Here is a 14,626-nt window from a genome sequence, read left to right on the forward strand (position 1 = left end):
ATCCAAAGTAAAATGAGCTTATAAGATTGTAAACAGGGAACCAGAGACATCAATTGGCAAGTGAGGACAACTACAAACAAAAAAGAGGGAAAAGACTGTGTAATCACAGAACTTCTAAATGGTGAGGAAGTTAAGAGAGTTGCAAGATAGAATGGACTGTTGTAACAAGTTCTGTACCTCACACCTACACAAAAACGAACTCCAGATGAATCAAAGACTTAAATGTGAAACCTAAAACTATACAGTTCCTCAAGGAAAATCTAGAGGCAAATTTAAGGGCCCTAATATATGGCAAAAATATACAATAGCCAAAAGATGGAAACAACCTAGGTGTCCATCAACTGAGGAATGGATAACCAAACTATGGGCATACACACAATGGAATACTATGCAAAGCTAAAGAATAATGTACAATCTGCAAAGCACCGCATAACGTGGATGAACTTGGAGGACATCATGCTGAGGGAAATAAGTCAATCACAAAAGGACAAATATTATATTAGACCGTCATTGTAAAAGTTAAGGAAAGGTTTATCTATAGAAGGATATTTTCTTTGTTGGTTACCAGGGGTGGGAGGGAAGAGGAGGGAAGGCTGTTAGTTAGATAGAGATAAGTATTGATTTGGGTGAAGAGAAGGGCAATGTACCAAATGTGAGTGACCAATATGGCAGCATTGAGGATGAGAAAGACATAGAGGTACATGGGAGGTACAGACAACAAATATGAATCCTTTTGCACATACAGTACTGCGTTGTCAGTGAAGGCAAGCATGGGTGTTTGGGTGGTTAGATGGGAAAAAAAATCATTTTCATGGGTCATTTTTCTGAAGATTTATGAGGAAAAGGGGTCATATAAATAATAAATAGAACTATCTGGTTTGTAAACTTTATTAGCTAATAATTTTATCATTGACCTTGACCTGGGAATTCCCATCCTGTTCTGGTAGTGAATAATCTAAATGGTATCTTGTTGCTTTTTGTTGTTTTCCATTTCATCAGCATCACCTGGAGGGCTTTTTAAAATGCAGATTGCTCTAGTTTCTAATTCTACAGGTCTAGGATAAGGCCTGAGAATTTGCAAGAAGTTCCCAGGTAATGCTGAAGCTGCTGGTTCAGGAATAACACTTTGAGAACCACTGTTTCATAGTGGCTCAATGGCTAAGTGCTTGATTGCTGACAAAAAAGTCAGCAGTTCGAAAACTCACCAGCTGCTTCATGGGAGAAAGATGTGGCAGTCTGCTTCCATACAGATTACTACTTTAGAAAACCTATGGGGCAGTTCTGTTCTGTCCTGTTGGGTTGCTGTGAGTGGGAATTGACTCCAGGGCAGTGGATGTTTTATTGGACAACAAGAGAAGTAAGTTAGAACTCCTGTTACCAGATACCTGATAGGGAACAGGTGAAGCTGAGGTAAACTGATTTTCAATTTACTTTCCTTAAAGTAAAGAAATTTAAAATTTTTAATTAAAAAAGACTTAAGATCTGTTGATAATCTGAAGTTACAAAATGACCCAAGAAATATCACATTAAAAATAGTTTAGATGATAAAGGGAAATAAGGATAATGCTACTTCTGGGAAGTTAGACAAGTGCTCTGATTTATTATTGTGGGGTGTGGGTGAAGGGAAGCATGAAATCTGACAGAAGCAAGTAAGAAATTATGATCCAGCCCTCAGTGGTTTATTGTTGTTGTTATGTGCCATCGAGTCAGATCCGACTCATAGCAACCCCTCCTTGAGTTTCGGAGGCAGTATCACTATGGAAGTAGATTGCCCAGCTTTCCTTCCGAGGAGGTCTGGTGGGTTTGAACCATCAGCCTTCTGGTAAGCAGTCAAGTACCTTAGGCACTATGCTACCAGAGCTCCTACTTTATAGAAACATATTAGGTTCATTGGAGCAGGTTACATCATTAATTGTAGGTGAAAAATGGAATTGCTCTTCATGCAAAAGACATGTTTTTTTCCCACCTCTGTGTAACCTAGGATGATAGCCACATGAAGAGTGGTAGTCTTTATTTATTTGTTTTTCCTGCAGAAGCAGTCCAACTCTTATGATATGTTCATGAGAGGGGAAGAAATACTCTCAGGAGCTCAAAGAATTCACGATCCTCAACTGCTAACAGAGAGGGCCTTACATCATGGAATTGGTAAACAACTTAAATATATTTAGGAGAGTATCTATTCTGAAAATTGCATTTTTTTTTTTAATTTTAAAGACTTAAGAAACATTCAAGTTTTTATCATCATTGTATAGTAATTGTTTTGTAACTGTTTAAAGCTAAATTGTGTGCTTATCTTAGTCATTTATTTTATTTTTTTCTTGGTGAAAATATACACAGCAGAAAATATACCATTTTAACAATTTCTATATGAAACTTTGTTTATTTTAGATTTGGAGAAAATCAAGGCTTACATAGATTCTTTCCGCTTTGGAGCACCTCCTCATGCTGGTGGAGGGATTGGTAATATTCTTTTAATATTATGTAATATGGTTTCCAAGCTAGATTCATTTGACAATGTGATAATTCAGAAGTAAATTTTATATATTATTATTGCTTACAGATAAGACCATAAATGCTAAGTATAATACAAACTTGTATTACAAGAATTTCCTTAAGTAAAATGACTAAAATGAAAAATTTATTTCCAAGGGACAAAATGAACAGCTAACTTATGTGTTCTGAAATACGGTTGCTATGAAATTCTAGTCATCCTTTCTCTCATAAGAGTTTAGAAGCAAAATGTCTTATAAATTACATATCCTGTTTTCTCTCTGCATCCTTGAGCTCATTCAGATCAGCCCAACTTAAAACTGTCCCTTGAATTAGCCCAATTTAAACTAAGTCAAGGGAGAGCCATAATTTTGGCTAATCTGCTAAATATTATCATTGATATGTAATATTTGAATTGACATTTAGAACATCTTCTAGTATATATGTAATTTAAAATGAGTAAATGTTTAGTCACCTTTACCTCATGGGTGTCTGTATCAAATACTCTTAAAAAGAATTATAGATATATAAGATTTTTGGTGTGGGTTAATAGGTATAATAAATTCACTGTAGGTGGGTTCTATAAAGTCTCCGTAAATACTGAATTAGGGAAACCTAACTAGCCTTGTTTAACCTCAACTGGGGATTTTGTTGTTGTTTTTAAACTTTTTATTGTGATTTGGGTGAAATTTTCACAAACCAGATTTGTTTTACATTCAACAGTTCGTACACATTTTATTTTGTGACACTGACTACAATCCCCACAATGTAACAGATCTCTTCCCACCTCCTCCCTGTGGTTACCTGTTCCTTGTGTCCTTCTTGCCTATGCATTCCTGCCTCCCTAGCTTACTCCCTGTGCAAATACTGCCCTTCTGATCTCCCATGGTTGAATGTTCTTTTTGTGCGTGTGTGATTTGGGTGAAAATTTACAGAGCAAATTCACTTTCCATACAGCAATTCACATACACTTTGTCTCACGGCATTGACCACAATTTACCACAATGCAACAGCTCTCCTACCACTGCCTCCTGACAGTTACCTCTTCCCTGTGTCCCTCCCTCCATGCACTCCTGTCCCCTGAGCTGTCTTCCTGTACATAAACAGCCCTTCTTTTTCCCATGATTGTTCTCTCTAAAGAGTGTATCTAGCTCAGGTAAATGTTCAACTCATATGCCTGTCTTTTGTTTGGGTGGAAACCACAGGTGTGGGTTCAATGCCAGACCTGAAGAGCAGCTAGGGGCCATAGTCTCAGTGGTTCCACCAGGCTCTATCGGACCAGCAAACCTGGTTCCCAACTGGGGTTTTTTTGCCTGTCTGCACAGGTACATGTTTAGCACTGACCATAACAAAGAATATTTTTAGCAGATAGGCAAATCTGCAAATACAGAATCTTCAGATAATAAGGATCAACTCTAATATATACAGAATTTCAAATTAAAAAGTTAGAAAGTATACATTTCCTCTACAGGAAACCATTGTATCCTGCTTACCTTTTGCAAAGATAATCTTTACATATGCAAAAAAATATATACACACATATATGTATCTTTTTAATATTTTTACACAAATTTTAGCATACTACATTTAATACCTTGTATTTTTCACTTAATATATTTTGTAGCTCATTTCATATCAATACAAAAAAGTTTTATCGTTCTTTTTTAATGGTACATAGAATCCATTGACAGGGTACTCCATAATCTTGATAGCCAGCTTTCTGTTGACAGACATGTAGGTTGTTACCACCCTTTTGTTATCACAAACAATGCTACATTGAATATATATAGTTTAAATTTTAATGAGAAATTTAGAGCTGTTTTATTTAGTAATATGTGTTTTGCATACATATTTTACCAATTAAATTGATTAATTGACAATGTAAATTTTAACCTTAATTGTGAATAAGGAAGCTTGAATGGTTATAACAAGGTTTTGTATGCTTGTTTTAGCCAAAAAAGAAATTTCAAAATACCACTCATCTTTTGATAATTAAAGTTTGAGAAGATGGGACATGATTTTCTATTTATTTATTTATTTTTAAGATTAGCCTTCAGTTACATTACTGTAATAAAAAGTTCAGATTTATATCGGCAAATGTTTTTATTGAGCAGTAGCAATAAAACATTAATTCTCTTATAAAATGTTTGTGAATAGGTATGTTAAAACACATACAAAATGTTTTGCTAGTTCTGCTTTTTAGGTGGTACTTGGTCTTAATTCAGTCTGTTTTCTGTACTGAAAACAGTTAGTATAATAATAGACTCTACAGCCTTTTATGTTAGGGACCACCATAGTACCTATCAATAAAATTGCAATGAATTTCTTACACTTCCATTAATAAGTCTATTACACTCATCTTAAAATGATGGGTCTGATAAACATAATTAGGAATCTGGTATCATTTGAAAACAATTTATAAAGTGGTTTTGTTTTGCTTTTTATTATTTAAATCATAGATTTTGGATTTAATATTTGTAGTTCATATTTCACAAAATCCATACCACTTATAAAGATAAATTATTTAGTGCTTCCCACATACAACATAATCTCTGTTTCTGAATTCATACCCAAAACATTTGATTTTGAATAAACTCAAAATAATAAAAGTTGTTTTCCTTCCTAACAAGGAAAAGTATTTTGTTGAGCAACAATGATATGTTGGTAGTTCTGAAAAAATAAGACCCTGAGAGGTTTTCCAAAAAGGATTTAATGATTATTTTCTTTTTCCCAGGGTTGGAACGAGTGACTATGCTGTTTTTGGGATTACACAATGTTCGTCAGACCTCGATGTTCCCTCGTGATCCTAAACGACTCACTCCGTAAAGAAAACTCTGTTTTTTATTCTTTCCAGTAACCTGCTATAGTTCAGGCTGTACCTTAGGCACGTAAAATATGCAATAGAGTAAATGTCTCACCTAAAGTGCCACAATTCTTTTTGGATTAATTCACTATAGGTTAATTTAAAACAGAAGATTTTTATAACTTTGGACATGCTTCAGTAGAAAATGCTTGAACATTTTAATGAGAAATTTATATGATTATGTTGAAAATTCGTATTCCATTACCACAGTAAATGTTAACAACAGTTTTAAACAGTTAAGATTATGTGATTTTTTTCTTTTCTGTATTTACAGTGGCTACAGGATTGAAGTCTTAAATTTTCAATATTTGAACCTTTTTTTTGTTTTTATGACGTTGAACTAAGGACATTTGGAGAAGTGTCTGAGATTTTTGTGAAGGTAGAACTGGCTTATCATGGAAAATAGAAAGGTCTGTTCTTAGAAATTATGCCCAGAAATCTTACAAAGCAGGTGAAAATACTGGTTAGAAAATATTCAATATAATATTGTATTAAATTGTTATAAACATGAGTTTCAATAAAATTTGAAAGCTGATTATACTTCATCTTTGTGTAACTTCATGGCAGTCTGATTTTATAACTGATCCTTGGCTCATAGCAACCCCTCCTGGGGTTTCCGTGGCATTATCTCTATAGAAGTAGGTTGCCCAGTCTTCCTTCTGAGGAGTGGCTGGTGGATTTGAACCACCAGCCTTTTGGTTAGCAGTCAGATGCCTTAGGCACTACACCACCAGAGCTCCTATTTATAATTTAGTAAAAGAAAAAAAAAAAAAACTGGTTTATATAATGCTTCAAAACAAATATAAACATTCATATATATTCACATCAAGATAGAAATTCAGTATAAAAAAAAATCCTAAAACTGAAGGCATGGGTTGGTTAATAGAGTTTATTTCCCATAGGTTAAAAATATTTCAGAAATTTGTTTTGTTTTTATCTGGTACTTAGCAGATGTCACTAAGAAGCATTCCTTTCTTCCCAAAAAGAAATTTCAGTGTAAACATTACAATTAGAAGCACTTTGTCTCTAGATTATTGTATATGTTGATGGTAATGTTAATTTTACAGTGACCCACAAGCAATGGGCAGAGATGCAAATATTTTCATACAGGAATAGTATAAACAATATGCAGAAAAACAGAAGTATCTGAAAGGTAGGAAGTTATCCCTGGAGCATAAACATCTGCCCATTATTTTTGAAAGTTAGAAGGAACATTTTTTTTTCCCATCTAGATTATGAGTTCTGTGAAAGTAGAGACTCAACTTTTATTTATTTCTTCTACGTCTTACAAAGTATATTCCAAAAAATCAAACTCAACTGCCATCATGCCAAGTCCAACTCATAGCAAACCCCATTGGGTTTCCAAGGCTATAAATCTTTACGGAAGCAGACTTCCTCATCTTTCTCCTGCAGTGTGGCTGCAAGGTTCAAACCACCAACCTTTTGGTTAGTAGCCAAATGCCTTAACTGTACCACCAGAATTTCTTTACCAGAGTGTATTACCAAGAAACCAAACATACTGCCATCAAGTCAGATCTGACTCATATCGACCCCTCCTTGGGTTTCTAAGGCGGTATCACTATGGAAGTAGATTGCCCAACCTTCCTTCCAAGGAGTGGCTGGTGGGTTTGAACTGCCAGCCTTCTGGTTAGCAGTCTAATGCCTTAGGCACTACACCACCAGGCACCCTAAAAATGTTTAATTAATTTACCCCACACAGCAGTAAAATACACTAATACCCATCTTTTTCTATATTGTGTAATCCCCAGGCTCTAAAACAGTACAATAATAATGGCCCAAGGATTATTCTCAAATTCATGGAATTATAGCCTCTTTCAAGATAATAGTCTTAAAACAACAATCTTTTTTTTTTTTTCTTTCATTTGTTTTTTATTAATGGAGTATTTCAAACATGTCCATGCCAGCAAGAATGGAGCATGATAAGTTGGATACCCCAGTACTCCCCTCCCAACTTTATCATATCTTAGCATTATGTCATATTTGCTTGAAATATTTTATTTCAGAAGAAAAGAATTGTGGATACAGTTAAAGCCTTCTGTGGACCCACCCTGATCCCATTCCCTCTTACTCTCCTGAGAAATGCCTGCTATTTGAATTCAATGTTTTTCATTCTTTTGTATGTTCCTGTATTTTAACTAAATATTTGTTTCTATAAACATTATCTAGTGTTGTTTTTTCAGATTTATTTGATCTGGGATCAAGTATATTGTCGTCCCCCCCGGGGATTTTTATTGGAATTACCATGAATTAATAGATTTATTTAGGGTGAATTGAAATAGTCCTCTCATTAGCCTTCCAGTGGATAGATAAATGTATCGCTCCATTTATTGGTATTCTTTTATATCCTTCAAAATCGTTTTTTAATTTTTAGTTTCTGCTAGAATGCTTTTTGTTTTTCAATTGAGAATGGGACCATTTTTTTTCTATTACATTTTTAATTGTTTGTTACTAGAGCATAGGAAAGGAGCTCTGGTAGCACAGTGCCTAAGGCATTTGACTACTAACCAGAAAGCTGTGGTTCAAACCCACCAGCCACACCTTGGAAGGAAGGTTGGGCAATCTACTTCCGTAGTGATACCACCTTGGAAACCCAAGGAGGGGTCACTATGAGTCGGGTCTGACTCCACGGCACATAACAATAACAACAGCATAGGAACTGCTAGATTTTCTATGTAGCCTCTTTTTAACTCCATAGTTTATATTGAGTCTTTTCTATTTTCAGTGTACATCAAATGCAAAGAAGTATAGGATAGTAGTAAAAAGTATGGGTTATATCATTAGCCATTAGGAGATACAAATAAAAACTACAGTGAGATACCACCCCCCCCCCATTAGAGCGGCAATGATTTTAAAAAAAAAAATCGAAAACAACAGATGTTGGTGAGGTTATAGAGAAACTGGAGCACTCATCCATTGCTGGTGGGAATGTAAGATGATACAGATGTGTGGAAAAGAATTTGGCATTCCCTCAAAAAGTTGAACATAGAACTACTGTATGTCTCAGGAATTGAAAGCAAGGGCTCAAACAGATGCTTGTACACTGATGTTCATTGCAGCACTTTTCACAGTAGCTAAAGGGTGGAAACCACCCAAATGTCCATCAACAAATGAATGGATAACCAAAATGTGGTATGTACACACAGTGTAATACTGCTCAGCCATAAAGAGGAATGAAGTCCTAATGCATGCCACTACATAGATAAAACTTGAAAGTATTATGCTAAGGGAAATTAGTCATTAAAGGACAGTATGATCTCACTTATATGAAATAAGCAAATATGTAGAAACCAAAGAGAGTGGAACGGGAGAGTTTTCCTTGTGACATACTGAGTTTATGTTAATGGTGGTGGGATAATTTGGGAAAGGATGGCGATAGTGGTTGCACCACATGAATGTAATCAGTGTCACTGAATTACACATGGAGAAGTTATTGAGTTGGGGAAATGTTGCATATATTTTCAACAGATTTTTAAAAATGAAAGTACTGATTCTGAGAGCAACAAAAAAATTGATAAATTGGACTTCAAAATGAAAAATTATGCACAAAGGAATTTATCAAGAAAGTGAAGAGACGATAGGTGGTAACCATATATCTAGTAAAAGTTTAATATCCAAAATATATAAAGAACTACAATAACAAAAAGACAGCCCAATTAAAAAATGGGGAAAGGACTTGGAACACACATTTCTTTAAAGAAGATATATATGCAAATGGCCAGTAAGTACATAAATGGTGGCTATACATGTGGACCTCACCAGTTGGAATACACAGGCATCAGATTAACTACATCACCTGTGGAGAGAGGTGAGAGAGAGACTCGGTACCATCAGTCAAAACAAGGCCAGAAGCTGGCTGTGGAACGGATTATCAATTGCTCTTAAGCGAATTCAAGCTGAAACTGAAGAAAATTCAAACAAGTCCACGGGAGACAAAATACAACCTTGAATATATCCCACCTGAATTTAGAGACCATCTGAAGAATAGATTTGACCCGTTGAACACCAGTCACCAAAAACCAGGCGAGTTGTGGGATGACATCAAGAACATATATGAAGAAAGCAAAAGGTCAAAAAGAAAGGAAGAAAAGACCGAAACTGATGTCAGGAAAGAGTCTTAAACTTACTTTTGAATGGGAAGTAGCTACAGTGAATGGAAGAAACGATGAAACGAAAAAGCAGAACAGAAGATTTCAAAGGGTGGCTCGAGAAGACAAAGTAAAGTATTACAATGAAATGGGGAAAACCAAAAGAGAAGAACACACTCAGAATTCCTCAAGATGAAAAAGTTGAAAAAAAATTTAAACCTCAAGTTGCAATATTGAAGCATTCTATGGACAAAATATTGAATGATCCAGGTAACATCAACAGAAGATGGAAGGGGAATACACAGAGTCACTGTACTAAAAGTTCCACCATTTCAGGAAGTAGCATATGATCAAAAACTGATGGTAATGAAGGAACAAGTCTGCACTGAAGGAACTGGCAGGGGAAAAAAAAAGCCAAGGCTCCAGTAATTGAGGAAATACCCATTTTTAAGTTATCTTCAGAAAAATTTTGCTTGCATGTGATATTTATGATATTCTTTGATAATTCCTGCATTCCATTAGATCACCTTTCTTTGGAATGGGCACAAATATGGATTTCTTCCCATCAGTAGTAGAAATTCCTGATACTGTTTTTTTTTAAATACATATCATTTGATCACCACATATATGTTTGTGTATGTTACTGAATTCAGTTTGCTAATAGTTTTATTTCAAAAAATGCTTAGCTTTATTAGGTTAATACAACAAAATGTACTCTTTTTATAAAATACACTTTAATTTTTAGAGCAGTATTGTTGTTGTTGTTAGTGCCATCAAGTCGGACCCGACTAATAGCAACCCCTCCTTGGGTTTCCAAGGCAGTATCAGTACAGAAGTAGATTGCCCCATCTTCCTTCCGAAGAGCAGTGTTAGGTTTATAAAAAAATTGTCCAGAAAGTACAAAGAGTTTCCATATACTCCCTCTCCTCCCTGCATGCAGTTTCTCCCATTATTAACATTGGGATTTTGGGTGCATTTATTACAATTAATAAAGAAATGGTGATACATTAAGTTCAGTTTACATTAGGATTCCCTCTGTTTTGTACAGTCCTAGGAGCTCTGGTAGCATAGTGCCTAAGGCACTTGACTGCTCACCAGAAGGCTGGCGGTTCAAACCCATCAGCCACTCCTCAGAAGGAAGGTTGGGCAATCCTACTTCCGTAGTGATACTGCCTTGGAAACCCAAGGAGGGGTCGCTATGAGTCGGGGCCGACTCGACGGCAAACAACAACAACAACATGAGTTTCGACAAATGCAAAATGCCGTGTATCCACCATTCCAGTATCTTACAAAATAGTTTTACTACCCTTTAAATATCTTGTGCTCCATCTATATTCATCCCTCCCATCTCTACCCTTGAACCTTTTGCAATCACTAATGTTCTTACTCTCAATAGTTTTGTCTATTCCAGAATGAATAGGAATTCACATAATTGGAATCATACAATATGTAATTTTTTTCAGACTGACTGCTTTCACTTAATGTGCATTTAAGGTTCCTCCATATCTCTGTATGATTGATAATCTCATTTCTTTTTCTCACTGAATAATCCTCTATTATATGGATGCCACAGTTTGTTTATCCATTCTTCTGTGGAAGGGCATATTGTTTGCTTCTATTGTGGGCAATTATAAATAAAGCTGCTGTAAATATTTGCATGCATGTTTTTATAACCTTGAACTTCTTAAGATTGTTTTGACTTTTCTGAGTCCTTTCATTTTTATGTCAAGTGTTTAAGGCATCTTGTCAGTTTCTTAAAAAAAAAAAAAAAAAAAGCCTGCTAAGGAGATCCTGAATCTTAAAGTGGGAGAAAAATGTGGAACAAAACTCAAAATCATAAAAAAAAAAGACCAGGTCTGATAGAGTCTGGTGAAACCCCTAAGACTATGGCCCCTTGTTACTCTTCAGGCCTAGAATTGAACTCACCCCCATGGCTTCCAACCAAACAATAAACAGACATATAAAGTGAACATTTACACCAGGTAGACAGACTCCTTAGAACAATCAATCATGGGAGATCAAAGGGTAGTTTTGCACGGAGATAGTTCATGTTGCAGGAATACATAGGAAAGAAGGACAGGGAAGAGGTAGCTACAGGGAGGAAGTGGAAAGAGAGCTGTTACATTGTGGGGATTGCAGTCAATGTCATGAAACAAAATGTGTATGAACTGCTGTATGGAAAATGAATTTGCTCTGTAAACTTACACCCAACTCACAATAAACATTTAAAAAAAAAAAATTGTTAATGGGGGACATGAAAAAGATGTTAGGACAGCATCATCTGACCTCTAAGTTCATTGTCGGGGGAGGGGAGTTAGGATCAAGATCAACATCCCAAGCTTTTTCCTATGGGATGGAAGTCAGACATGCCACTACCACCAACCATCCCTCCCATGCACTCTCTTCTCTGCTGGGTTTGATAATTCGTTGCAATGTCCATACATAATTACCCGTAATTATGGGATTTATTAGGGAAGTAACAGGTTATAATTCAGGATCAGAAGTTACTGAGGACACAGTTCTTTGATCAGGCCAATCTCCCCTCAGCTATGCCTGAAGGCAGGTCTGTCTCTGGCCCTTGGCCCCTTAGCATGGCCTCTGCTCTGCTCAGGTAAGTATTACAAAGTTCTGTTAGCTTTGCCAATAAGTGCCTAAGGACACCCTACTCCAGCAGTAAGCCTAGACCTGAAGGCACTCAGCCTTCTCACTCTGGGCAGGGAAGTCCACCACTCTGTCTCATGAGTCTCTTGGTTCTGCTGCCTCCCCTGCTGTTTCTCTGCTTCTGCTTCTGCTTCTGCTGCTTCTCATTGGCTTTTGCCATCTCTGGTGTTACAGCTCTCTGTCTCCTGGATTGAAAAGGTTCAGCTCAGGGATTTCGAGTTCAAAGGACATGCTCCACTCCTGGCTCTTCTTTCTTGATGGTATTGTGATCCTCCCTTTCCATCTCTGGAATGGCTCATTTTAAGTCTGATGGGATGGCAAAACTGACCAATCCCCATGTTAGGGTTCCTTATTTCCATGGTCCCACACCCACAAGGTGTCATGCACCTTATTTACTTTATTAGCAAGCTATCCAATCCCCTTAGTGGGCCACAGACACCTCACATATAGATAATACTACCCAGGCATTTGGTGGGAGTTACAAAGACTATGGCTGTTGTTAGATGCTGTTGAGTTGTCTGTGACTTATAGCAAACTTAAGCAAAACAGAACAAAACACTACATGGTCCTGTGCTAGCCTCACGATCCTTGCTATACCTGAGCCCATCGTTGGCAGCGACTGTAGCCATCCATCTTGTTTAGGGCCTTCTCCTTTTTTCTTTGACCCTCCACCTTACCATGCATGATATCCTTCTCCAGTGAATGGTTCCTTCTGATAAACATGACTAAAGTAGGTGAGACGAAGTCTGGCCATTCTCACTTCCTAGGAGCATTCTGGTCGCACTTCTTCCAGGATAGATTTGTCAGTTCTTTTAAGCAGTCCATGGTACTATCAGTATTCTTTGCCAACACACAACTCAAAAGCATCAACTCTTCAGTCTTCTTTATTCACTGTCCAGTTTTCACATGCATATGAGGCAATTGAAAATGCCATGGCTTGGGTTAGTTGCACCTTAGTCTTCAAGGAGACATCTTTGCTCTTCGTCATTTGAAAGAGATCTTTTGCAGCAGATTTGCCCAATGAAATACATCATCTGATGTCTTGACTGCTGCGTCCATTGGTGTTGATTGTAGAACCAAGTAATATGAAGTCTTTGGCAACTTCAATCTTTTCTCCATTTATCATGATGCTGCTTATTGGTCCAGTTGTGAGGATTTTGGGGTTTTGTTTTGTTTTGTTTTGTTTTCTTTGCCCATATTGCAGGTTGTAGTCTTTAATCTTCATCAGTACTTCAAGTCATCCTCACTCTCAGCAAGCAAAGTTGTGTCATGTCATCTGCATATCGCAGGTTGTTAATGAGTCCTCCTCCAAACCTGATGCTACATTCTTCTTCATATAATCCAGCTTCTTGGATTATTTGCTCAGCATACAAGTTGAATAAGTATGGTGAAAAGATACAACCTTGATGCACTCCCTTTTTTATTTTGAACCATACACTATCCCCTTGTTCTGTTCAAACAACAGCCTCCTGATCTAGGTACAGGTTCCTCATGAATACAATCAAATGTTCTGGAATTCCCATTCTTCGCCATGTTACCCATAATTTCATATGATCCACACAATCAAATGCCTTTGCATAGTCAATAAAACACAAGTAAACATTTTTCTGGTATTCTTTGCTTTCAGCTAAGATCCATCTGACATCAGCAATGATATCCCTCATTCCATGTCCTCTTGTGAATCCAGCTTGCATTTCTGGAAGCTCTCTGTCAATATACTATTGGAACCGTTTTTTGATTATCTTCAGTAAGATTTTGCTTGCATATGATATTGTTTGATAGTTTCCACATTCTGTGGGATCACCTTTCTTAGGAATGGGTACAGATGTGAATCTTTTCCAGTCAGTTGGCCAGGTAGCTGTCTTCCAAATCTCTTGGCATAGCTGAGTGAGTGCCTTCAGCACAGCATCTGTTCATTGAAACATCTCAGTGGGTATTCCGTCAATTCCTGGAGACTTGTTCTTTGCCAATTCCTTCAGTGTAGCCTCGGCTTCCTCCTTCAGTGACATTGGTTCTTAATCATATGCCTTCTCCTGAAATGGATGAACATCGACCAATTCTTTTTGGTATGGTGATTCTATGTATTCCTTCCATCTCCTTTTGATGTTTCCTGCACCATTCAATATATTGCCCATAGAATCTTTCAGTATTGCAACTCGAGGCTTAAATTTTTTCTTCAGTTCTTTCAGCTTGAGAAATGTTGAGCACTTCCCTTTTGGTTTTCTAACTCCATATCTCTGCACATTTCATTATAATAATTGACTTTGTCTTCTCAAGCTGCTCTTTGAAATCTTCTGTTCAGCTCTTTCATCTTGTCATTTCTTCCATTTGCTTTAGCTACTCTCTGCTCAAGGACAAGTTTCAGAGTCTCTTCTGGCACCCATTTTAGTCTTTTCTCCCTTTCCTGTCTTTTCAATGACCTCTTGTTTTCTTCATGGGTGATGTTCTTGATGTCATCCCACAATTTCTCTGGTTTTCAGTCATTGGTGTTCAATGCATCAAATCT

The 14,626-nt window shown here is 36.7% G+C and overlaps 1 protein-coding gene across 1 annotated transcript in view; it reads left to right on the forward strand.

Annotated features, from left to right (window-relative positions):
• Positions 1–5,316, forward strand: part of DARS1 (aspartyl-tRNA synthetase 1) — a 76,901-nt gene extending 71,585 nt beyond the window's left edge. The window contains exons 14-16 of the mRNA XM_007952498.2: positions 2,034–2,145; positions 2,389–2,460; positions 5,225–5,316. Coding sequence (XP_007950689.1) covers positions 2,034–2,145; positions 2,389–2,460; positions 5,225–5,316 — 276 coding nt within the window. The remainder of the gene's footprint in view (positions 1–2,033; positions 2,146–2,388; positions 2,461–5,224) is intronic.
• Positions 5,317–14,626: the final 9,310 nt, after the last annotated feature.

The sequence above is a fragment of the Orycteropus afer genome, unplaced genomic scaffold (genome assembly GCF_000298275.1).
Source record: "Orycteropus afer afer isolate SDZICR_OR568_19922 unplaced genomic scaffold, OryAfe1.0 scaffold00342, whole genome shotgun sequence".
Classification (NCBI taxonomy): Eukaryota; Metazoa; Chordata; class Mammalia; order Tubulidentata; family Orycteropodidae; genus Orycteropus; species Orycteropus afer.